The sequence below is a fragment of the Panicum virgatum genome, chromosome 4K, assembly GCF_016808335.1.
Source record: "Panicum virgatum strain AP13 chromosome 4K, P.virgatum_v5, whole genome shotgun sequence".
NCBI lineage: Eukaryota > Viridiplantae > Streptophyta > Magnoliopsida > Poales > Poaceae > Panicum > Panicum virgatum.
In genome coordinates, this window is record NC_053139.1 from 31,435,472 (window position 1) to 31,462,597 (window position 27,126).

The 27,126-nt window shown below is 47.2% G+C and overlaps 1 protein-coding gene and 1 long non-coding RNA gene across 2 annotated transcripts; both read left to right on the forward strand.

Moving 5' to 3' along the window:
- The first annotated feature begins 6,810 nt into the window (after window positions 1–6,810).
- On the forward strand, window positions 6,811–9,107 carry LOC120703639 (cationic amino acid transporter 8, vacuolar-like). The gene has a single exon (XM_039987778.1). It carries the CDS (start codon window positions 6,983–6,985, stop codon window positions 8,780–8,782), a length of 1,800 nt encoding a protein of 599 aa, XP_039843712.1. The 5' UTR covers window positions 6,811–6,982; the 3' UTR covers window positions 8,783–9,107.
- Window positions 9,108–22,663: 13,556 nt separating this feature from the next.
- Window positions 22,664–25,755, forward strand: LOC120703640. Its single transcript, XR_005687102.1, has 5 exons — window positions 22,664–23,052; window positions 23,163–23,255; window positions 23,356–23,494; window positions 23,582–23,666; window positions 25,379–25,755. It is a non-coding gene; the product is annotated as an uncharacterized LOC120703640 (long non-coding RNA).
- Window positions 25,756–27,126: the final 1,371 nt, after the last annotated feature.

The following is a 27,126-nucleotide window of genomic DNA, read 5'->3' on the forward strand; positions in this document are numbered from 1 at the left end:
CGTTTTTGCCCCTGTTTTAAACTCTAATAGTGATTTTACCCTCATTTTTTGAGGTGTGCGATTTCACGCCCGCTTTATTGAAATGAAGGCTCTGTTTGCCCCTTCTTTTTCACACCATTAGGTGTATGTCCAGTAAAACAATTAAAATAAATCAGAGAAAAATTGAGGGCACTGGGAAAAGATGTTCATACCCTTGACCCTATCCTCATCTCTCTCCCTTCTCATTCCACATATTCACTTTGCAATCCCTTGCATCTCCTTAACCCTAGCAGGCGAAGGTGGCGGATCTGGGCGAGCGTGACCAAGGGCAGGGCAAGGTCGGCCGGCGCGAGCGCCCCTGCCTCACGGGTGCGAGTGCCGCGCCAGGCCAGCACGCACGCATAGGGGCACGAGGGCGACAGTAGTAGGGGCAGCAGCAGTGTGACGCAGTAGGCAGCGTGCGACAGCAGCAAGGTGGCAGTAGTAGGGCGCAACAGCGGGCCGTTACTGTGATTCAGGTAAAATTGATGTTGTGATTCAAATCATGTGGATTGAAGTCATTTTGTACAGCAAATTAGATCTGGCCTCTAGATAGATTTAGCTAACTTTATATTTCGGTGCTGTGATTTGTAGTTTAAATCATAAAGATATGCAATCTGGACATGATAGTACCTACATGATGGAATGTGATCTGTTGCTTTTGGACATATATGTGTGTTGTGCAAGTTATGTGAACTTGAACTTATCATGTTGTGCTATGTTGCTGCCAACATTTTGAAGAATTTATCAAATTTTGGTCATTTTTGCTAGTTATAAAAATCTGGTTTTTGAATTTGCCAGAGAAAGTTCGTTTCAGACCTGTACAAATGTTGTTCTATTCAAAATAAGGGTAAAATCATCAAATTCAGATAATATTAGTGACAAATCTGTAAGGGCAAATTGGTCTTTTCAAAGCAATTTTAATACCGTTAACTGTCTTTTACGGAATAGGGGCAATCTCTACCTTCGTTTTTAAAAAGTAGGGGTAAATTTGTAATGTTTAAAAATTAAGGGTAAAATTACCATTGCACTTTGAAATAGGGGCAAGAACACCAAAGTCCCTATTTTTTAGTACAAGATGCGCTGCGACGGACAAGATGTGCCACGATGGACAAATTGTTTCAGTTGATATTAGCATTCGGATGGTTGTAGCTTGAATATTTACCACACCAGTTCATATACATTTTTTAGTGTAAAAATGTTTGGATGGTTCTCTTGTGAGGAATTTGGTGTATAGCAGTTGAAAAATATGGTAATACCAGCCTGTCACCGTAACACGAGAAAACTCTGCATGTAGCTTATGATTTGTTCAAACCTTATAGCTCTTATTTTTTAACTTGGTATAAACTTTTTTACATAATGTAGCTAGCACCATATGAAAATGTTACTACTGTGCACATCAAAAAAATTGTATTGTGCACTCGTGATAAAGCGCGCAACGACATGCCCGTATGTTCTAGTATATAGTATACATACATTATGTGGATTTGTGAACAAAGGCTCCGCTCTCTACATGACTAAAAACCAGGCAGGGACGATCCTATGTTCAATTTGCATGGTGCCCATGCACAAAATTTTGACTACTAGCTTGACTTAAATTATCATGTATTAGTACAAAATTTTTGTATATTTTTTGATAAGTACACCATGGTAAGTTTGAACCAAACTTTGACTAGGGGCATAGCTCCCCATACAGCAGTATGGGCAGCTACCCAGCTACCTGCATGGCCTAGGCGAGGGCAACGCTCGGTGCAGCCTGCCCCATATATTAACTGCCAAGTTGGCCACTTCCCCATTAAGTATCTTGGAGTCCAATAAGCCCTAGTAAACTACATATAGCTGATTGGGCACATCTGATAGAAAAAAATGGGAAGAAACTGGACGTTTGGAAAGGCAGCACCTTATCTATCGCTGGAAGGACTACCCTGATAAATTCATCCTTGTCCAGCTCCTTCATCTATCACATGTTCTTGTACCTACTCCCAATCTCAGTGGTGGAGAATCTTGATAAACAGAGAAGAACTTTTATCTGGCAAGGAGGGGTGAAAAGGAAATACCATTTAGTTAAATGGGGCATCCTGTGCAAAAGCAAGAAAAAAGGTCGCCTGGGCATTACAGATATTCGGAAAATGAACTTAAGCCTCTTGTGCAAGTGGTGGTGGAAATTGGAAAAGGAGGAAGGAATATGGCAAACCATAGTCAGGAATAAATATCTTAAGAATGGGATGGTAAGTACTGTTAAGCCTAAATGGGATGACTCCCCAGTATGGAAAGACTTGATGAAAGTGAAACACATATACATGGCAGGTAGGAAAATTGAGTTGCAAAATGGAGAAAACATGCTCTTTTGGCAGGACAGCTGGCTGGGTGATCAACCCATTTTTGCCTAATTTCCTATACTCTATGAGCTGAGTGAAGTTAAGAATATTTCTGTTGGTGAGTTTATAAGAAAAAATGGCCTCATTACATTCAGAAGATGGTTGCTGACAATATTACAAGAACAATGGGAGGTGCTGAAACAGCATGCTCTAGCTACTCTCTCCCAAAACCAGGACAAAGTGTCTTGGAAATGGTCTCAAAAAGGGATCTTTTCTGTTAAGTCCACTTATGATAGGTTGACTAGTAATGATAATGGGGACTCCTTCTCTAGAATCTGGAAAGCAAAACTTCCATACAAGATTAAGATTTTCCTCTGGCTAATAGAACAAGGGGCAATTTTAACTAAAGATAACATGGTGAGAAGAAGATGGCCTCGTAACCCCTCTTGCTGCTTTTGTGACAATCTGGAATCCATAAATCACCTCTTTTTCTCCTATCCTACAGCCAAAGTGATCTGGAGCATCATTGCTAAATCCATAGGTGCTACTAATGTCCCCAATTCAGTTGCCCAGTTCTAGAATTGGTGTCGTCATTGGATCCCTGCTAGCACTCAAATACATGCTTATGTGCTAGCTGCCATCTGCTGGTCCATTTGGAAAGCGAGGAATAATGCTTGTTTTAATAATAAGCTCATTCATCACCCGGCTGAAATTATTTTCCATGCTTGCACTTTCTTAACCTTTTGGGCAGGATTACACAAGGAAGAGATGCAGTCCCAGATCAAGAAAGGTGTTGGGATCCTGATGTCACTTGCTGGACAAATGCTCGCCACTTCGGGCCGCGCTACACCAAGACTGATCCTTCCACCGCCTGTCGATCCAAGCCCAAACGAAGATGAAGCGCCTGATGGTGAAGACATCTGATTGCAGATGCAAGGGAGCTGGAGGAAAAAGCTGTTTGCTCACTTTATGTTGCGGGGCGTTTGCTCTGCTTAGACTTGTGTTCCTAAAGCTGTCAAGCTGTAATAATTAGTTACGTTTCAATCCGAGGTCTGTATAGCTTGCTGACTTGAATCAAGTCCAGGAAGCTATACTTGCTAGGTGCCTGATAGGTCCTAGTACCCCTCCCCCATTCTCTCCGTTTCCTGTTTCTGTTTTCGAACTTCTGTATTTCCGTTGTGTGCAATGGAAATGGGGATGCCTCGATTCAAAAAAAATATAGAAATCTGGGCAAGCAACGCCTTTGCTACAAACATAAAAAACCAAGTTCTTGAAAACAACCAGTTATTTCTTTTCTACGGTCTCAATCATTTTTCTTTCCATGTTCGGTTTTCTTAATGTTTCGCGCATGCTTCTTCCTGCGTCCTTGCGGATCGTTGGCTGCTGCAACCTGACCTTTGTCTAAGACAAATTGTCTTTGTTGGTGCGCTTTTGCTTTCATTTTCGGCCTACGTGAGAGAACCATCTTGTTTGCCTATCATTTGCTTGCTTCTTTTTTCAAAAATAACCTATCCGTATATTTTTATTATAAGGTCGTGATAGGATGCATAAGCTGACAAGCAAGCATGTGTACAAATGTCCTCAAATGTGCTAAAAAAATAAGATACAACGAAAAATGGAACAACATTTACCATTTTCCGAAAGACTTAAAACTAGCTAAAACCCCAAAAATAAATATTCAAATGCTTTCAAAATAAGCAGTCAGTTTGAGACAAACATATTCACCAACACTTCATGAGAGTTTTGTGTAGAGAGAGTTGTCCTTTTCTTGTGCATTGTCAAACAAACAAGAACACGTGCCCCGTTGCTGTTCGTCTTGAAAAACTAACCGCGGCGGCAAAGAAACCGGGCTAGTCCAATTTGTTTGTGATTCATTCATGACACAAAAAACAGATCGTGAACAGAAAAAAATTTGCTGTGGTGGTAGGTGGTTGCCCTCCAGTCCAGTCCCCGTGAATGAAGGGTAATTTTGGTCCTGGACATTCTACAATATTGATTTTTGCCACAGGACATTACTCAATCTTCTATTTGCAGCTGGACACTATTTAAGTTTGCATATTTTCTCATGGACACTTTAGATAATATAATATTCATTTTTAGAAAAGAGGAGGGAGAAAAAATTCAAAATGCCCAAAACACCCCTTCCTCCTAACCGTATCTGCTCAACACAGTACCGATTCCCATGCCGTAAAAAAAATTCCTCCCAGCTCCTCCCACCCGTCCGCCTCGCCAAACCCATCCCCATGCTGCCGCCGCCGGCCCTCCTGCTCGGACTCCCTCGCCGGCCGCGGCCCTCCTCCCTAGCCTTTCTCGCCGGCCGCAGCAGAGATGGCTCGCGTACGGCGGCTTCAGCAGGTGGCGCCCCTCCTCCTCCCACGCGGCACAGCGGCCATGAGCTCTGGCCATGGAGGCGGCCTTGAGCTCCGGTGAAGGCCACGCGGGGCCATTGTGGAGCAGAGTCTGCGGCGCCCATCCTCCTCCCTTGTCGGCCTCAGCCCTGGCCGGCACGCCCCTCCTGCGCCGGATTCGTGAGCGGCGGCGGCCGGATTCCCCTCCATCCTCCCTGTTCCTTCCATCGTTGGCTATGGCGGCCGCAGCGCGGGGTGGAGGCGCGGCCGTGGCGTCGGATCCCCCTCCTCCTCCCTCGATTTGCGACGGCGGCGGCTGGACCCCTCTCTCTTTCCCCGGCGAGCGGCCTCGGCAGCCAAGACGGCCCCGGAGAGCGGCGAGTTCGGCTCGGCTTCGATGCGCCCCGCACCTCCATCGTCCCTCTTCTCTCCTGCTACCGTGGCGGCGGAGACCGCGGCTCGCAAGCGCCAGGCGCGGTGGCGGGCTCGAGCTCTCGCGCGCTGGCCGCAGCGGCGGGGCCCGAGTATACTCGCACGCGTGGCGTGCGGGTGTGGGCGAGCGCTGGCGTGCAGGGCGGAGGAGCGCGGCGCAGTTGGTCGGTGGCCGGTCGAGCGCCCTGACTAATCAGGCTCGCGGCGCGGTGCGATGCCTAGGTTGCGGGCGAGCTCTGCTCACGGGGAGAAAGAAACAGGGGAGAGACAAAGGACAGAGAAAGAGAAAGGGAAGTCAAGGCTGTGGCCCTGTTTAGTTCCCACCCCATAAATCCCGTAAACGCAAAAAAAGCCGTCACATCGAATGTTTCGACACATGCATGGAGTACTAAATGAAGTCTATTTACAAAACTTTTTGCATAGATGGGCTGTAAATCGCGAGACGAATCTAATGAACCTACTTAATCCATGTTTTGCAACAGTGGTGCTACAGTAAATATCCGCTAATTATTGATCAATCATGGATTAATTAGCATCATTAGATTCGTCTCGCGATTTACAACCCATCTGTGCAAAAAGTTTTGTAAATAGACTTCATTTAGTACTTCAAATTAGCAAGATTCCAACGCAAAAAGTTTTTGCGTTTCATCTAAACAGACCCTGTGTTTAGTTACAAAATTTCTCTCTCCAAACTTCACTATTTATCTATCACATCAAATCTTTGTCTTATACATGGAGCATTAAATATAGGTAAATAAAAAAACTAATTGTATAATTTTGATGTACACGACGAGACGAATCTTTTGAGCCTAGTTAGGTCATGGTAAGACAACAATTACCACAAACAAACGAAAAGTACTATAATGTGCTGTAGTATCTGATGTGATCTTTTTTACCACCATTTTACGGATCTAAACACAGCCCAAATAGCGTTTGGTTGTTGATTTTCTTGATTTTTGTGAGCAACCTGGTATTGCAGGGGTATTTTGGTCATGTTATTTGTTCTCTCTATCCTCTAAATCAGAAAATTATTATTTTAATTACTATAATATTTTTGTAGCAAAGATGCATACTTAAAGAATGTCCAGTAGCAAAGATAAAATTGAGTAGTGTCCACTAGCAAAAATCGACATTATAGAGTGTCCGAGAGCAAAATTACCCGTGAATGAAAGCTCCGATGGTTGATCACGCGCAACAAGATGATCACGCGCAACAAGATCGTGGTGATTGGAGAAAGCAGAGAAGCGAAACCCCGGCCCACGAGGCCTCGGGGGCAACGGAGAGGTCCCCGATCCCTGCACGCAGGCGCGGGCCATCCCGTGACCCCTCGTCTCTGTACTATGCCGCACACCAGGTCCACTCGCATACTCCCTCCGTCCCAGAATATACGTTTGACCATTCATCTTATTTAAAAAAATTATGAAAATATAAAAATAATTATGATATATTTAAAATATATACCATGATAAAACATGTCATAACAAAATAAATAATATTTTCATAAAATTTTCGAATAAGACGAATGATCAAATGTGAATCACAAAAGTTGATAAATGTTTATATTTTGGAACCGAGGAGTACCTAAAATCTTCCTCCGAATCTCCGGGAGTGAATCCGCTCGTTTTGATCTCGCAAAAAATCCCATGTGGTTGCAGATAAATACGGCTAGCTTGGCAACAACTTCGCGCGTCGCCATCCATCATCCACCTCCATCTCCCTTCCTCTCCTCAACCAACCCAACCCCGCAAAACCCAGCAACCGAACCCCGCGACAATCTTGGTGACAGCCCAGCCAAACCACCGATGCCTCATCGGAGGTTTAGCTAGCACGCAATCAATCGTCCAACCGATCTCTATCGTTATCGCGATGGCATCGGCGGCGGAGGGCGGGCGGGAGGCGGCCGCGGCGGCGGGGCGGCGGTACTGGCGGTGGAGCAAGGCCGACTTTTTCCCGGAGCCCTCGTTCCGGAGCTGGCGCGCGTACGGCGGCGCGCTGCTCTCCACCGGGCCGCGCCTGCGGGACCGCATCACGAGCCGCTCCTCGGAGGCCGTCGAGGCCGGCACGCTCCTCGCCCAGAGCGAGAACCCGCTCCGCCGCTGCCTCACCTGGGTGGACCTCGCCTTCCTCGGCTTCGGCTCCGTCGTCGGCTCCGGCGTCTTCGTGCTCACTGGCCAGGAGGCGCGCTTCGACGCCGGCCCGGCCGTCCCGCTCGCCTACGCCGCCGCGGGCTTCTCCGCGCTGCTCTCCTCCTTCTGCTACGCCGAGCTCGCCACCGAGATCCCCTCCGCGGGGGGCTCCTTCTCCTACCTCCGCGTCGAGCTCGGGGACCTGGCGGCGTTCATCGCCGCGGGGAACATCCTGCTCGAGGCCGTCGTCGGCGCCGCGGGGCTCGGCCGCTCCTGGACCTCCTACCTCGCCGCGCTCATCGGCCGCGACAGCGACGCGCTCCGCATCCACGTGCCCGAGCTCGCCGACGGCTTCAACCTGCTCGACCCCATCGCCGTCGTCGTGCTCTGCGCCACCTCCGCGCTCGCCGTCACCGGCGCGCGCCTCACGTCCACCATCAACTCGGCGGCCTCCGTCGTCGGCATCGCCATCATCGCCTTCGTGCTCGGCGGCGGCTTCGCGCACTTCGACCCCGCCAACCTCGGCCCCTCCTTCTTCCCCTTCGGCGCCGCGGGCGTCTTCCGCGCCGCCGCCGTCGTGTACTGGTCCTACACGGGCTTCGACATGGTGGCCACCATGGCGGAGGAGACCAAGAACCCCGGCCGCGACGTGCCGCTGGGCCTCATCTCCTCCATGTCCGCCATCACCGCCGTCTACTGCGCCATGTCGCTCGCGCTCGTCGGCATGCAGCGCTACAGCGAGATCGACGCCAACGCCGCCTACTCGGTGGCGTTCGCGGCCGCCGGGATGAGGTGGGCGCGCTACGTCGTGGCGCTCGGCGCGCTCAAGGGCATGACCAGCGGCCTCCTCGTCGGCGCGCTGGGCCAGGCGCGCTACACCACCCAGATCGCGCGCACCCACATGATCCCGCCCTACTTCGCGCTCGTCCACCCCGGGACCGGCACGCCCATCTACGCCACCGCCGCCGTCACGCTCGGCGCCGCCTGCGTCGCGCTCTTCTCCAGCCTCGACGTGCTCGCCTCCGTCTCCTCCATCAGCACGCTCTTCATCTTCGCGCTCGTCGCCGTCGCGCTCCTCGTCCGCCGCTACTACGTCGCCGGCGCCACCTCGCCGGCGCAGCTGCGCACCTTCCAAGCCTTCCTGGCGCTCATCGTCTTCTCCTCCATCGGCATGTCCGTCTACTACAACTCGGGCTACGCGCGGCGGTGGCCGGGGTACGTGGCGTTCGGCGCCTTGTGGGTGGCCGGGACGGCCGGGCTGGCGCTGCGCGCGAAGCAACAGAGGGCGCCCAAGGTCTACGGCGTGCCGCTCATGCCGTGGCTGCCGGCCATGTCGGTGGCCACCAACCTGTTCCTGATGGGCTCGCTCGGGTCCCTGGCCTACATGCGCTTCGGCATCTGCACGGCGGCCATGCTCGTCTACTACGTGCTCTTCGGCGTGCATGCCACGTACGACATGGCGCACTCTGAAGATCAGACGGCATCGGCGGCGAACGCTGCCATAGACGGCGGGGAGCACGGGAAGATCGTGCTCGTGTGAGACAGAGGATGTTAGTTTCTTCTTGATTAGTTTAGCTAAATGTTTCATTTTTACTGTATGCCGTGATAGTGCGCGGATTAGTAGGATAGTATTAGAGTTCAGACGAGGCAGGGTTTTTAGGCCGGTCTCAGTGGGAGTGAGTTTTTAGGCCAGTCTTAGTGGAAGTTTTATGGGCACAGATACCTAGACTGGAAACTATATAACTGTACTAGATGAGTTTCATGATGATGAAACTCTCCTCACATCTCATGAAACTCTATCATTCTCTCTTTTTGCCACGTCAGCAAAATTGATGATATTTAATGTCATGAAACTCTCTATAAAATTTCCACTAAGACTGCTTTATTAAATTGGTATTGTTATCAAATTGTAGAGTAGTTGTAGTTCCTCTTTCAGATTACTAGTTCTTCTGTGAGCTGAAGCAGATTACCTCGTTCCTTGGGCTCGGTCCTCGTGATTCATCAAAGTCCTTGTCATCAACATTCGATGCACTTGTGCTCTGATTCAGTGAACTTGTCCTTGTTGTCATCAATCATCAAAGTCTTGGTGGGGGACTGGCAGAATGGAGAATCCAAATACAGTCATGCATACAAACGTTGACAGGAGATGACCAGCTGAAGCAGAGTACTCTGAACTCTTCATCTGAAGCAGAGTACCCATCGTCATCAACTCTTCATCTGGTAATATGCCTGAAATGCATGTGCCTGCGATCCCATCCTAAGACCTAACAATGTTCATCTGACCATACGTGGCAACATTCCAACTGTGCATAAGAGGAAATGAGGGGCTAAAGTATGTCAGGGTTCTTTTTCCAGATGCAAGTTTTTTGTATTCAGCAATGATAGGCCCCGAATTTTGAAAAAAAAAAACAGACGCTTTGACATATGTTGCAATAGTTTCCGTGGCGTTCGCGTCCAGCGCGGCTCGGCTCGGCGGTGTTCGCGGCCGGCGTGCTGTGTGGACGGCGCATCGCGACGGCCGCCGTGGTGGTGGCACATGTGGCCCGGCAGCAACGGCACTTGCCGCGTGCGACGCCTGTGTCGCCCACGACGGCGCTAGGTGCTTGCCTGGTTGCGGTCAGGACTGCTGCCGTTCCTTCGGGGTTTGGCCGAGGTGTTGGTGAAAATTTGGACGGTGACGTCTGCGGACGTTGCTCTCTCCTTGCAGGTGTATTTTTGTACCTCTTGACTTTCCCATGCTGAATGTTGCGGGTGAAAATCTTCCCCATCTTAAACTAGCGTCGGCGACGTGACCTTCTTGAAGCCGACACTAGGCTAATCCGGATGGCGGCGACCGCCATTGATAGGTTGTGCTAACCCTTCTCTTCCTTTTTTTCTTCTTGTAATTATTTTTGTTGTTTGCGTTAGTGCGGCTTGCGTCGAGGACCCAATTCGATGGGGCAGGGTGTGGTAGTGACTCTAGTCCACAGTCCAATCTGACCAGACATAGTAAGTTGAGGCCTGGGTCGATGCCCCAATCCGACCAGGGCAGCGGCGCTGAGCTGTTTCTCTGGAGGCTTTATGCCCGCGCAGGTGGTGCAATAGAGATTCTAGCGGCGGCGCGATGAAGGTGAGGTTTTGGAGTGGCTCGGTGGTACTATATCACCCTCGACAGCGAAGCAAGGCCGGATCCTTGGGGAGTCCAGCGACAATAGTGGCGAGACACTGTGCGCTTTAAGGTGGTGTCCGAGGAGTGGTACGCGGCGGTGGATGTGGCGAGGCCCCCACGCGTTGAGTTGAGGCCTGGGTCGTCTCGGTGTTCTGTGATCTGGCGCTCTTTTTGGTGTTTGGGTGCATTGTGCCGCAACAGTACTTCGGCGAGGGGTCCTGCATGGCGGCAGCTTTTTCGGTGTGGTGCAGTGGGCTCTTCTGCTGACTTTTGCCGACGTACGGCCGGAGTTGGGAAATCGGCAATCGTGTCTACGGAATTTGAAGACGACGGCGTCACGGTGGAGGAGTCGCGGTGGTTACTTAGCTTGCAGCGGACTACGTCGGCCAGTTCTGCATGCAGAGGGTGGTTCGTGCGGGACATCGTCGGGGACGATGGCGTTTGCGAGGTGGGTTGTTGTCGGCTTCTTCTTGGGTAGTGGTGGCGCGACGTGGTGGTTTTTTATGAAGTCGAGTTTGAGTTGTGCAATCGTGTTGATGTCTCAAACCAACCAGTTGTTGTTTGAGTTGAGTTTGAGTTGAGTTGTATGGTCGTGTTAGCTAGTGATGGTGTCTTTGTTGGTTGTTGTAGTGTCCGGTCTGGACGTTGCTTCTTCTTTTTAATATAATCGGCAGCTCTCATGTCTGGTTATATAGTGTTCATGTTGCAGGAATTTTTTTTAGAGTCCAACAACACAGTCATTTTTACATATCATTTTTTTCATGTTACAAATAGTAATCTCTGATGTTGCACTAGTTAGGACGTCCGGCCCGGGAGCTGGTCCGTACACTAGCAGCGCGGTTTTGTATTTCACCTCGAACCTCGTGATTCATGAACATCTGGATGTCATCAATCATTCGATGCATTTCTGCTTTGATTCAGTGCAATCTGGATGTCATCAATCATTCGATGCATTTCTGCTTTGATTCAGTGCACTTTGTTGAAAAAGCGCATATGTGAAAGCTGTGTTTATTAAAAAAAAAGTAATCTTGGTGGGGCCGGCAGCATGGACCATCCAAATCCAATCATGCACACAAACGTTTGACCAGAGACGACCAGATGAAACAGATTACCTGTCCTAGCATCACTCATTATCTCTATTTTCTATTCTTTTATGCCACCGCTTTTAATCTGGTGCCAATATCAGTTTTGGCCTGAGAAATGTCTTTTTTTGCATTAACGGCAATATTAGCGTTATCTATATGTGTACTAGTAGGTGGACAACCGATAGCTCGTCTCCTAAAACTCTTCCATGAACTACCTATTTCTTCCCCCTTCCTCTACTCCAATCCCTAGATGCTAGAACCATCACCTTCCCAACCTTGTGGCAACAACACATAAAAAGGGAGATGGAGATATGAAACTTCTCTACATGGGTTGGCTATGGAGGGGCCAACAAACTCATAAAGTCTTCTTGCCACGCATTTATTTCAAGGGCAAATGTGTCTTTTCACATGCCAATGCAATTAACAACATCTATGGGTCGTATAGACAGAATTGGCTTCTAAGGGATGGAAACTAAGTTTTACCTAAAAAAAGGATGGAAACTAAAGGCAAGAATAAAAAAAAGAATGAAAGACTAGTTCTTCAATGATTGATAAATACTAAATCAACCACCACCTTATTTTTGTATTGCTAATAATAAGGAATTTACTCTAGAACAACAAAGCGCTGCGCTTTTGGAAGGAGTAGCAGCATGACATATTCTGCCATATCATGTGATTGTTCAGAGAATGCCACGCCCTTCCATGATATTTGCATAAGAGTGATATTAGCATTCTAGAGTAAAGCAGAGGATTCTAGATGGAACCATGCTGGTTGAGTATATTAATGCTTAGCAGGAACATTTGATATTAAAAAAAAACTCAATGAACTTTAACATATGAGGGCAACCACAAACTAACCTAATGAATAAATCAGTAGATGAAATGTAAAATAGTCTTATTGTACATCAAGCTGTTTAGAAAGTGAATTAGATGCCTAGGGAAGCAATTTTACTATGAAGCCAATGCTAGCTGTAGTATTTGCATATTTGTTGGTATGGTATACTCTCATTTCAATTTCTAAAAGGGATTAATCATAAGAAACAATTACACTTGAGAACCTATATATTATTATCTATAAAAAAATTAAGGATATTCTATATTTCCTTCATAATATGCTTGTTATAAAATAGTCAAACGAGTATTTATAGTTAAACTAGTAGAGGTGCACGTGCCGCATGCACGTGTTTTAAAAAGTCTAATAAATAAAAATTTATATTAGTAGAATATAATATAAACTACAATTTATATTTATACTAACAATATACATAAGATAATGATATATTTTTGGATATCTCTATAATTTGGTAAGCTATGGTCGAATTAGGACATAATTAAATATCCTCAATTGTTAACTCATATTCATAGGAAGAATGATAGTGGCAGAACAAACTAAACTATCATTGCATCTCATCAATGATGGACATAATTGCAACGCATTCGGATCAGCATTAAATGTTTTCTCCCCAAGAATCCTATCTCCGTTAACCTTCCCTCATGGCGCGACTTTGAGATGCCAATTGGATTTTTAGGGTCAATGTAATCAAGGCACCAGTCAACTACCTCCTCAGTAGAGTAACCCTGACCCATACTTCCCTCAGGATGAACTTGGCTTCTGTATACTTGTTTAGGGTACTCATGAATTTCTCATATGGATACATGTGATGTAGGTATACCGGATTAAGGTATCTTATCTCCTTAACCAAGTGAGCAATAAGATGGACAGATATATCAAAGAAGGATGGTGTGAAATTAATATGCCTCAAGAAGACATATTGTCTCAAACATGTTCTGCTCTAGATCATCGAGTGACGCCTCATCAATTACCTTCTGAGAGATCGCATTAAAGAAGAAGCACAGGCTCATGATGGCCATTTGTACCTTTTCTGGCAATATGTTCCTAATTGCAACAGCAAGCATAGTGGTGAGGATAACATCGCAGCCTTCATTGGGAGAAATTTCTGCTCCTTCACCGAAACAAGTTTGTTCATATTAGATGAATAACCAGAAGGACCTTTCACACTATGGAAGAACTCACAAAATTCCTACTTCTCTTTCTTGGTTAGGTTTATAGCAGACGCCTGTAGCCGTGCACTGGTGCCATCATGACAAAGCTCGGGTCTTATGTCCATGTGTTCCATGTCATCTTGTGCTCTCACGTGGTCCTTTGATTTCCCCTTGTCATTCATGAGTATGCCGAGTAAACTCCCACAAACATTCTTCTTCACATGCATGACATAAATACTATGACGGACAGCTAAGTCTATCCAACAAGGTAGCTCCCAAAGTATTGACCTCTTTTTCCACCTTATCTTCTTAGAATCTACTGTATCGCGCTTTCTCTTTCCAAGGGTAGTGCTTTTCTTCCCTTGCACATCGTCGAGATCCTTGACCTGACCATAGACATATTTCCCATTGAAATGCCTTGGAGCAGATGTTGTCTTCCTCGTGCCATCTTACACTACCCAGAGACTGAACGACCACCAGGGATATTGGTTACAGTGCAAAATAGCATGCCATGTAGTGTGAAGGGTACTTTCTTGTACTCATCGTAGAGCTCAACACCCAATGACCAGAGTGTTTTCAGATCATCCACAAGGGGTCTGAGATACACATCGATGTCATTGCCTGGTTGATGCGGGCCTGATATGAGAATTGACATCATCATGTACTTTTACACAACCATGGTGGAAGATTTTAAATTGACAGTAACACTGGCCAAATGCTATGGGAGCTACTCATGTGACCGAATGGGTTCATGCCATCTGTGTTTAGTGCAAATCGAAGATTCCTCATATCATCAAAAAAATTTCAATACTTGAAATTAATGAGGTGCCACTGAGCTGAATCTACCGGGTGCTGTAGATAATCATGATTCCTGCGCCCCTCCTTGTGCCAATGCAACAGCTGTGCATCCTTGCTTGTTGCAAACAAACGCCTCAGTCGAGGAATTAAAGGGAAATACCATGCAACTTTCTGAGGAGCTCCATTCATCCTTGTCTCATCACCCCCATCTTTTCTTTGTTTGTATCGAGGGGTACTACTGTTATCGCCATAATTTAATAGGTTAATTAATGCGCCGCGAGTAAGTTGGGCTTAATGAAGAAATTGAAGAAGGTTTACGAATCGGCTCCTGCGTGAGCATTTGGGCCATGTGGGCCATGTATCCTTAGATTTAGTTCAGATTGAGTTAGAGATAGAGTCCGATATGGACACATTAGTTTAGATTGTTTCCCAAGTCTCCGGACTATAAATATGTATCCTATGGTATTTGTAAAAGAGGATGTCATCACGTTTGCAATCAACAACTCTCGGCGCATCGCCACCCCTAATTCTAGAGTTTCATCCAAGTAAGCGCCATGCTGCCCTGATCGCTTCTTGCGATCAGGGCAGCGTTGTTCTTGCTTTTACCTTGGTATTACTCGTACTGAAGCATTTTTGATGGCGAGTAATACTAGTTATTTTGATGTTCGTAGCATGGCTTTTAGTAGATTCATTATGCTTTTGTTGCTTACCATCTAAGAATATCATGTTGTTTCTGTGCAGCCACGTTTTAATCTTATGCTAATTCTTGTTGCATAGAATTAGTTGCACGAAGACAACACCCTGCTTCTTTTCCATCTAGTAGATCTAATCTGTTACGGTTTGTTCTTATACTTAAGAATTGGCGTAATATCTGCTAGGTTAGGCCTTGCAAATGGGTTGGATGATCCGGTGACGTATTAGATGCTTTGCCTTAGTCTTAACAGGGAATTGATCCGGGAATCGGCTTTAGCTTATTCTTAGGCCTCTATTCTGGTTAAGGTTTAGTTATGTATTACGCTCATTAGGCCCAATTACATGTAGGATGTTCCGATCTAGCAGTGAGGCTTTTACCGTCGTGGATTAGATTAGCTAGGTTTAATTGAAGTAATTTTATAGTTATTTGCCTTATTTATCAATATCCGGATACAAGCAGATCCAATCTGACACCGGGACTCGATCGGCTCTTTAAAGCCGATGCAAGAGTCGTCCCGGGGAGCCGACCACGGCTTGGACTCATGTTTCCACGTGTTTGTGTATGCAGGCAAATCGTCGCAAGCACGTTCGCACCTTCCTGATCGGGTATAGGTCAGGTGGCACGCCCTGCGTCTTATAAAGCCGTGGCGTGTGCTGGAATTGCGAGCCGTTGACGAGGGAGCAGTGCCTGCCAGTGCCCCGGCGACCTCCCGGCTCTTCGTGTTTCCCATTGCTACTCGCCGGTGGGTTTTGACCGACAACACATTCTAGCACGCCCAGTGGGACCTTCATCAACAACAACGCCCGCCGCAGAGATGACTGGACCTCAAGACCAAGCTCCTGTTCCGCCGGTTACCAAACCTGTCACGTATGAAGAGCTGACTCCAGAACACAAGCAAAAATATGATGATATCAAAGCTCAGTTTGAAGCCTATCTCATCGGCTCTTTCGAGAGGAGCCGCAACCACGGCATCAGGTGGAAGGGGTTCTCACCAGAGGGCGCTCTCGACAACGTTGACTGTCTGTGCCATCAGAAGAGCGCACTAGAGCCCTACGCTAGGAGATGAACTACATGGTGGATCACACGCTTCATCGGCACTCAGAAAGCCTGGTGAATGAGCTCGAGCGCGTGGCACATCGCGTTGTTCAGGAGGTGATCAAGAACCAGTACTCCCCATCGGGACCACTCCTAGGGACCCACAGGGGGGAAGCTACGTTGCAATCTAGGCCGCCAGTATCGTACTCGCTCGCGGCAGCAGGACCGCAGAGTTCGCCGATCTATGTCGTCTACAAGATCGGCGGTGACCCCGGGGGAGGGACAGTTCCTGAGAGAGCCGCCCAAAGAGATCCCGCACGGCTACACGTGCGTGTACATACCTGACAATATCAACCGAACACGCACGGGGCATCTGAAGGGTACTGGAGCTTCAGGAGCAGATGTGGAGAAGCAGGCATGGCTAGCGAAGTACGCTACCGGGCCGAGTGCTGAGCCCTCAGCCCCAGGAGTTCTTAGTGTGGAGCAGATCAGTGCAATACTAAGGGACCAGTTCGGCATCCTGCCCAAGAGAAAGGCGATTGGCTATTCCAAGCCGTATCCAAGTGATTATGACCTGATCCCATTGCCACCCAAGTATCGGCTCCCGGAGTTCACCAAATTTAGCAGATCAGAAGGAGCCAGCTCCATTGAACATGTGAGCCGATACCTGACGCAGCTTGGGATGATTTCAGTATCGGATCCTCTGAGGGTCTGTTTCTTCTCCCAGTCTCTCACAAGTTCAGCTTTTGGATGGTATACATCGCTGCCCCCAGATTCGATCCGGACTTGGAGGCAGCTGGAAGATCAGTTCTACACCCAGTATCATTCAGAGGCTGCCGAAGCCGGGATTGCCGACCTCGCCCAAGTCTGGCAGAAGCAGGAGGAAAGTGTCTCAAAGTACGTACAACGCTTCAGAGATGTCAAGAATCGATGCTACTCATCGCGCATCACAGAGACGGAGGCAGTTGATTTGGCAGTTCTGGGACTCGCTAAGCCGATCAACGATCTGGCTTTTCAATTGGAATTCACTTCTCTGGCACACATGGTGCAGAAGCTCACGGCGTATGAACACTACCACCCTGATCTGTACCCGAAAAAATTCAAGCGCCATGTCAATATGGCCCAAGCAGGTGATTCCGATGATTCTGGCGAGGAACAAGAAGTGGCTATGGCGGAGTGGACCCGGGGGGGGGGGGGGGCAAACCCCGTCCCATGCAAGTGGGTCAAACAGAAGGGGCCTGTGAAGGGCTTTGACTTTGACGTGACCAAGGCAGAGCAGATATTCGACTTACTGCTCAAGGAGAAGCAGTTGAAGCTCCCAGAGAATCACAAGTTGCCAACGACGCAAGAGCTGCAGGGGAGGCTGTACTGCAAGTGGCACCACTCGTTCACCCGTACCACAAATGACTGCAAGGAGCTACGTCGGCATATCCAATCAGCTATCGAGCAAGGCCGATTAATTCTGGCTCAACACACGATTAAGGTGGACAGTCAACCATTCCCACAATCTAACATGGTGGAGCTGTCAGATCTTGGACCTGAAGGCCAGAACTTGGCGTTCCAGATCAACATGGCGGGACTCATACGCCGCCGTGACGAGCAGAGGAAGGAGGCCGCTTCTGGCAAACGGCCCAGGATGAAGACGAGCCGGAGCAGCGACATGTTACTGAAGAACAAGTGCGTCACATCCGCAATCAACTCCCAGCTTCTAATCGGCTTCTGGAAAAATACCAGTATCAATACAAGTTGCGCCGCCGATATGAATCGGAAGAGGACGAGTATGAGCACCACACAGGGAGGACGCTGGGGAGGCGCCAGGCTATACGCAACCACTGGCATTGCCCGTTCTTCAGGTACTGTTGGAATTCTGGCATGATCCGATTGCCTACTATAGATGATTGCTTGGAGTGCAGGCCTTGGGGACGCCAGCAAGTCGAGACATCAGTGTTCCAGCACTTGGGGCCCAGAACACATTACGACAACCATGTTAGGCGGCCATCCAGGGATGATCTTGAGCTAGAAGAGGAAGATAAGTATCATCGTCCACGATGGTGTCCTGACAGGCTCAGCCGCTCACAGAAGCGCAGGGTGCAGTGCTTACGCAATCTCGAGGAGGCGGAAGCAAGGTACCTCGAAGTGCTGTGGAAAGGCGTCCAGATCTCGTGGAGCAAGTCAGGCACCCGCGAAGGGTGGAAAGGCGCCCTCCAAGGAGGGAGTGGCGCCCCAAGTAGCCAAGAGCCGATGACAAGCCATCGGCTGATGTGAACATGGTGTTCGTGCTTCCGTCGGAGTTTCGGGCGCCCCAACCGGAGGAATTGGCCATCGCGCAGCTGGATCTCGGTCCACAGCCGATCATCTTCGAGAAGCCCAAGGAGAAAAGCTACAAGCACCTGAAGGGATTGTATCTCAAGGGCCTCATCGATGGCAAGCCTGTGAACAAGATGTTGGTCGACACTGGCGCCGCAGTCAATCTGATGTCGTACTCATTGCTGCGCCGGTTGGGTCGTTCCGCTGCTGATCTTATCAAGACCAACGTGATGCTCAATGATTTCAACAGCCAACCGTCAGAGGCGCAGGGCATCCTCAATGTGGAGTTGACAATTGGCCGCAAGACCGTCCCAACCTCGTTCTTCATCGTCAACAGTAAGAGTACATACATAGTGCTGCTTGGGAGGGATTGGATTCACGCCAATTGTTGTGTTCCTTCCATGATGCACCAGTGTTTGGTCCAGTGGGATGGCGATGAAGTGGAGGTGGTCCGTGCAGATGACTCCAGCGAGGTTTCCCTCGTAGATATGAACGCCTGGGACGCGGAAGGGCAAGAGCCGATCTCAGGGATCGCGCTGGAAAACTGTGATCGGATCGAAGCGTCAAAAAACGGGCTGAGACTGGTCTTATCCACTGGCCTCACAGAGTAAAAACATTCTAGCAAGTTACGGAATCCAGCAAGATTAGAGAGGCCGGTCCCAGCGACCGGCCCCAAAGAATGAGTAATATATGTTTGGAGTTAAAGTTGTTACATTATGTACAAACAATGGCCTGCTCTGGTAGCTGGTCAGTTAATGAGCATTCAGTTTCAAGGAGTAATATAGAAACGGCCGGCCCGTGCGATCGTCCGAAAACTTTCTTTTGTCATATCCCCGTGTTTGCTGTCGACGTGGCAGATGATAACGAGTCGCCTGCGTCTGCAGTCGATTTAACAGGCGACGGCATGTTGGGATATGGGTTTACATCAGCTGATGATTTGGAGGAAGTGGATAATGGTCCCGGGGATAAGCCGCGACCAACATTTATCAGCAAGAAGCTAGACCCGAGTCTGCGTGAGCCGATGATAGCATTGTTGAGGGAATACCAGGATTGTTTCGCGTGGGATTATACTGAAATACCTGGTTTGGATAGAAGCATCGTCGAACATCCGCTCCCGCTTAAGAAAGGATTTCAGCCGTTTCAACAACGAGCAAGGCAGATGAAGGCTGAAGTTCTAGAGGAGGTCAAGAAAGAGGTGCAAAAGATGTTGGACGCAGGGTTCATCAGGCCATGCAGGTACGCAAAATGGATCTCTAGTGTGGTCCCTGTACAGAAGAAGGATGGCCGATGGAGAGTCTGCGTGGATTTTAGAGACCTCAACAGAGCAACGCCAAAGCACGAATATCCGATACCCGTGGCAGAAACATTAATCAACGCCACTGCCGGTTACAAAATGCTGAGTTTTATGGATGGTAACGCTGGCTACAACCAGATTTTCATGGCCCTAGAAGACATAAGCAAGACCGCGTTCAGAGTACCAGGCGCGGTTGGCTTGTTCGAGTACTTGGTTATGACTTTTGGATTGAAAAATGCTGGTGCAACGTATCAACGCGCCATGAATTACATTTTTCATGATCTCATCGGCAAGCTAGTAGAAATCTACATTAATGATGTCGTGGTCAAGTCCATGTCAGCTGGGGGGGGCATCTGGGAGATTTGCGTAAAGTTTTGGAACGAACTCGTAAGTTTGGGCTCAAAATGAACCCAAAGAAATGTGCCTTTGGCGTGTCAGCCGGTCAGTTCTTAGGATTCCTGGTGCATGAGCGGGGAATCAAGATTGGCTTGAAGAGTCAGGAGGCGGTAAAGACAATGAAGCCGCCTACTACGAAGAAGGAGTTACAAAAGCTCATCGGCAAAATCAACTTTGTCTGACGATTTATCTCCAATCTGTCTGGGCGTGTCGAGCTGTTCATGGGTCTGGTGAAGATCAAGTCCGATGATGAATTTCACTAGGGGCAGAGCAGCAGCAAGCTTTCAACGAAATAAAGGAATACTTGTCGAAGCCTCCAATTTTGGTTCCTCCACGGCAGGACAGGCCTTTCTACGTGTACTTGTCCGTGGGTGACACTTCCATCGCCTCGGTTCTGATTCAGAAACATGGCGACCAGGAGAGGGTTGTCTTCTACCTCAGCAGGCGCATGTTGGACGCCGAGACCAGGTATCCTGAGATCGAAAAGCTTTGTCTTTATTTATTCTTTACATGTACTAAGCTTCGACATATTTTGCTCTCGGCGGAGTCGATCGTTATATGCAAATCGGATGTCATGAAGCATATGTTGTCAGCTCCTATTCTGAAAGGCCGGCTAGGAAAATGGATGTTTGCATTGTCGGAATTCGATATCCGATATTAACCTGCAAAGGCAGTTAAGGGACATGCACTGGCGGATCTCATTGCAGACAGGGTCAACACTGACGTGTCCGCACTTTTTGTACGTGCATGGGCCATGTTTTTCGATGGATCGGCTTGTGATGATGGGTGCGGTGTAGGAATTCTGTTGGTATCGCCTCGTGGGGCGACATATTCCTTTTCCATCCGGATGGCTACTCCATGCACCAATAATTTAGTAGAGTATGAGGCCGTTCGCAAGGGGATGTAGTTACTCCTGGAAGCTGGTGCAGAAGCAGTGGAAATATTTGGGGATTCAAAACTGGTGATTTCTCAGCTCACGGAAGAATATAAATGTGAGAGCGATGCTCTTTTTCCGATATGAATGCAGTGCCGTGAGTTGATGTCACAATTCAGGTACATTAATTTCCACTGGATATGAAGGACTTTGAACAGTGAAGCCAATGACTTGGCACAAATGGCTTCTGGATATAAGGAAACAGCCGATGGAGTCAATGTGGAGGTTTAGTTTCTAGAACCTGGAGACTGGAGAGCCTATATCTTCAATTATTTGAAGGATTCGGCTCGGGAGGCACCCAGAAGGATAAGACTTAAAGCTATGAAGTATGTTCTGATTGGGGACGACATATTTTACCGGACTTTGGAAGGACTGCTGCTTGAATGTCTGGGACCTACAGAGTCGAATCGGCATTTGCATGAGGTTCATGAAGGAGCCTGCGGTACTCATCAATCGGCTCATAAGATGAAATAGCTGATTAGGCGATCAGGATATTACTGGCCTACCATGCTTGAGGATTGCTTTAAATATTACAAGGGATGTCAGGCATGTCAGAGATTCGGCAAAATTCAGATGGTACCGGCATCAGTAATGAATCCTATTATTAAGCCATGGCCGTTCAAGGGTTGGGCCATGGATATGATTGGCCAGATTAACCCGCCATCTAACAAAGGTCACCAATGGGTGTTAGCTGTCACGGATTATTTCACAAAATGGGTGGAGGCGGTACCCATGAGGTCGGTGGCATCAAAAGATGTGATCAATTTCGTTAAAGAGCACATCATTCATAGGTTTGGGATCCCTCAGACCATCACGACCGATGGAGGATCGGTCTTTATATCAGAGAAATTTAGAAAGTTTGCCGATGACACGGGGTTCAAGCTGATCAGATCATCCCTATATTATGCCCATGCTAATGGACAGGATGAAGCATCCAACCAGAGCCTTATCAAGCTAATCAAAAGGAAGATCGATGAATATCCTAGGCGCTGGCATGAGGTGTTGTCAGAGGCTTTGTGAGCATATCGTATTACGGGTCACGGATCCATCAAGACGTCACCATATCATTTGGTCTACGGTCAAGATGCTGTGTTACCATGGGAGATCACGGCCGGATCGAGGCGTGTTGAGTTTCAGAATGATCTATCGGCTGAAGAGTATGCAGCCTTGATGAGCGATAATGTGGAGGATCTTATAGAGCTAAGACTTTGGTCACTTGAGAAGATCAAGGAAAACAAGGCTAAAGTTGCTCGTGCATACAACAAAAAAGTCAAGCCGAAAAAGTTCCAGGTTGGAGACCTGGTTTGGGAGGCAGTACTACCATTGGGAACTAAAGATAGAAAATATGACAAGTGGTCTCCAACTTGGCACGGACCGTACAAGGTTGATCAGATTTTGCCTAGAAATGCATACATGCTTGAGGAATTGGATGGTGTCAAGTTTCCTGTGGCGTTCAATGGCCAACACCTCAAGAAGTATTTCCCTAGCTTGTGGGAGGGCGAGTGATAAGAGCCGATGAGAACCATCTGGCAGTATTATAAAAGGCCAACACGTTGAGTTGGCCAGTAATATATATATAATAGATCTATTGAATACCCAGGGTATAGAATAATGTATTCCGTACCCGAGCCCGGGGTCGCGCGGCCAGCACCCTCCCCCGGCGCCCACGGCACATCGGTTTTTTTCCTCCCGATTTCCTTGCCCGCCCCCCCCCCCCCCCCCCCCCCCCCCCTAGCACACCTGGCCAGCCGAAAGCAGTTTTCTTCCCCAGCTCGCGATCCGTTTTGCGACGATACTGCGCCATTCCTTCCCGTCGCTCCCCAGATCGCGATCCGTTTCCCGACGCCGCTGCGGGGGATGGCGCTGCCAGCCGCCGGCTGCTGGCCAGCCTCTTCATTCCCGACACCGCCGTTGCCCTCGCCGTCGACCAGGACAGTAATACCCCTGCCACCGCCGTTGCTCTCATCGTCGATCTCGCGCCGACCCTACAACAAGCGCCCCAGCCCCCATCCAACCCTTCTTCCCCCACTCTCTGTCGGCAATTTGCCATCTTCCCATCCCGATCTCGCCTGGGTTTGGAGACAGATTCGCAGCGTTGAAGATCGGCGATGCCAGGTTCGTAGCTCTTTCGCATGCACCTGCTTCCAATTTCGTTGGCAGATCGACTTCCTAGGTGGGTCGCCAGTACTGTAATCGAACTTCAGGTTGTTCTTACGCGACTGCAGGTTCCCATCTTTTTCCTTCGCCATGGATTTGACTGGATAAATGAGACGTGAAGCCCTCCTGCAACAATTTCTGACTGTGCTTGTCTCCTGATCGTAAGTTTTCGTTATTGCATTAATAGCCAAATATTTTTGTTTGTACACAGTTTTGATGAAATGAGTTATGGTATATAGTTTTCAACTCCATTCTCAACAGGTATTATATTTGGACAACCTACATCACACACTCTCCTGGATGATTGGATTTCCACACCCCGCACGAGATTCTAGCAGAAATCCCTGGTTGAGTGGCTAACAAATGCGGATCCAATTAGATGCAGGGATAGAACCGATAAGTACAGCTTCCTATCAGTGTGTCGTTCTTCAAATTTGATTTTTTTTCCTTTGTATCTGATGAACTCATATTGGATTGTGAATTGCAGTTTAAGCTGGGCAAGCACTTATTACACTGCAGCTGACAGTGCACCAGATGAATTTTGCACATGGAAATGAAGTCCATCAGAGAAGGTAAGGTACATTCCACTAGTTGCAAGTCCCTGCATTATCTTACTAACTAATTGACCGTAAATAAGCTAGTAAAGTATGGATAAAAGAACATGTTGTCTCTGTAATTTCAGCTGACCTGATTTTATCGATTTGTTTAGATAAAGTCCCTTGCTGGTGATGACATCCTGATAAATTTCCTTTTCCTCACACAATGACACAAAGGTTAATGCATATTGACTTGCTGACTGCAGTAGTCTTAATTGAACCTGTCCACCAGCATTATCGATAATCAGTTCATCCTGAGTCTGAGATTCAGATAGACTTCTCTGCAATTCTGCAGTTCATTGATGAGGTGACCTGTGGTTCTGAGCTTAACCGCGAGCTTGATGTCATGTATTGCAGATTATAAAGTTTTGATTGGGTGTACGGGCACCATAGGGTGTCCTGGTGCTGATTCTTGTGGCGACGAGCTGCCATATACTCTTTTAGCACATGTCTTTGCTATTGACCAACTGTTGTTTTAGCTGATATTGAATTTTTCTTTAGGGAAACTGTTCAACTGGAACTGATTAGGATTTGCCAATTTTGGTATTATATCCCATCATGTGTAGACCAATGTTAGATCATAGATTTACCATTGTTAACAGCATCCACTTGTGAAACTGTATCCAAATGAACCATGCCATGAGATTAGGAGGCTGTGAGCATACTATGGCAGATTGTAGAAATAGAGTCAATGAAAAATGAACTTGTGCTGTGTGTTAATGAATGCAATCATGTACCAATCTTTAGCAAAATGTACTCAGTTTTGTTATTAAATTTTAGATAAATCAACCATATGTGTCGCTGCCCCTCCTCTTTCCTGAACGGTTGCTCTTCAGTTGGCAGCATGCCCACTCAGTCTGCAACTCTGCATCTCCCATCCAATTTGCCTGCACCACTACTTGATTTGATTCCACCTTAAATAAATCTAAGCAAACCATTTGAGATCTGATTGGTCTATATTGCTTCATGACGTAATTACATACCATTTTGCTGTTTATTGTCTCCTGAACCAAGCAACTTATTACCAATCATTGCTTTCTTGTAGAGTTTGGCTGTTGAGTACCTGTTGTGAATATGAGTGCCTATTGAGAATTCAAATATACAACATGTTTTTTTTCAGAGAGGGAGATGTCCAGATGCCTATTGTTGCAGCAAACTTATATCTAAAAAGTTTCTTTCTGAAAGGTTTCTTTCTAGAGAAACTGCCTTTATTCAGACTCTTTAGATGCATAATGATGGTGATAATTTTTTGAATAATAATATAGATAAATCAATAGAGTATGCTTGTATATTAGAAAAACAATAATTATTTGCCAGAACTAGGGGGTCACAGGTCACTCTTTTGTTTTCATGCAATTCAACAAAGTTTCTCTTCTTGATATTAGCATGGTATCCTAATCAGAGCCAGTTCCATTGCTCCTTACCACCTGGTATAAATATTCACCCGAGGGATGCTGATTAGATTTTCCTATCCGAATTTGGTAGTAGGTGCAGACATGGTTTGGTTTGATTGCCTGATGGGTATTAATATATTTGGATCAATATACTTTGCTAATCATTACAAATGTTCTGAAGCTAGACTTGAAAACAGTGTGGTTCGTGATACTACTTTTTGCCTAGCTATATTCTTTGGTCGATTTCTTTACAAAGACCTGTTCTTTTGCTGATTGATATTGGATATCTCGCAGGTGACGATCTAGTGGTGAAAGCTTGCTAACGAAATGGGCACAGACAACCAATAGAAACTCAAACTCTGGCTAACATAGGTGCTTCTGCTTTTGTGGCATTGAGGCAACACAAGGGCATTGAGTCATGAATTATAAGATTTTTGTATGGTAAAGAGTCTTTCACTTTGGTCGATAAGAATTCTGGTTGCTGAGTTCTGGGAAATGATTTGCGAAGTCCAGTCAAGAGCATCTAGGTGGGGATGTAAAGTATACAGGCTTATACCCATATCCTGCCAAAGTGCCAATAGCATAGTGCAATTTTTTCCTTGTGACGAATCCAGTATTTGGTGCAACAGATATTCACTGTCTGATCATATTAGCCAACTTTTCCTGCAACATTTATTTCACTATTTACTGCCATGTCAGTTTAGCAAAGCATAAACACTTCTGTTTTGGAATGTAAATCATTCAGCCATGTGCAGAATGATAAAGAACATCCACTTCCTAGTTCCTACCGACAAAGTTTTGAGTTCAATCACAAATACTTTGTCTTTTAATTACATGGCATTTTTAAATCTCAAAATCAAAGAATTTTGGTCATAAATGCTAACTGTTCAGTTCGTTAGAAAAAAAGAATAACAAACCTGATCTGAATGTTTTACAAGGAAAAATATATTAGTTTGCAATTGCATATTAAATGAATGTCCACGTAGTTGGATTATTAAGTAAAAATAGCTGCTTGCGTAACAAAGGCTGAATGCGTGAGGATTAAGGTGTGTAGTGTGTAAGGCGGACAACGTGCGCTAGCAATGCATGCTGGGCCCACCACTTGGCAATGTCCGTTCCGTGCACATCGAACAGGCAGGTTGGCAGAGGATGCTCGGAGGAGAAGGGAAAAAACCGAGGCGCGTGCAAAGCAAAGAAAACCGGGTGCGCTGGTTCGGCGTGGCGCGGGAGGGGGAGGTACCGGTGGCCTCAGGTGGGTTCGGCCTGGGCGGGATGGGGGAAGCACGGTGGGCTTGGGTATGGAATAGTTATTCAATACCTATGGTAGAGATTAGCTCTGTCATATATATATATATATATATATATATATATATATATATATATATATATATATATATATATATATATATGCCAACACGTTGAGTTGGCCAGCAAAAAAAAATTTATTATGAGATGCAAGGCAGCCGATGTGCAACCATCGACTTAAGATGTTTTTAGCGAGTACAAGTTTCGGGTTTAACAGGTAACATTAAATATTTTCTGAATTGTTCTATTAGTTCAGGAACTCTTCTATGGCATGGATGGCTTCTGCGCGTACGGCGTCGGCTCTTGCTATGACTGCTTCGTCGTCCTTGTCATCGCCTGCTACTATCTGTTGACTCAAGGTCTTGATCTCTGTGAACTCTGCCTGTATTTGCTCGGTTATTTCTTGAGCTTCTTGCTTGGAGTTTGCAATCGATGCTTTCTCCTCTTGGATCAGTCTTTGTGTGGTACGGACTTGTTCTTCGAGTTCTGCCAGTTCTTTCTCCAGGAGGTTGAGTCGCCTTGTACTCGCTGAGATATCGACTTTGGCATCCAGAGTTGCCTTCTTCTGGTTGAGCAGTTTGCACTTTTGAGCAATGTCAGCTTTCAGAGGGATCTGAGAATGTCGTAACTCTATTCTCTGTTGTGCTGCTTTCACCTCTGCCCGAAAGAAAAGAAGATGGCCGGCTGGCCAAAGATTGACTCGAAGTGACTATGGAAGTTGGGATTCTATCTGCTCA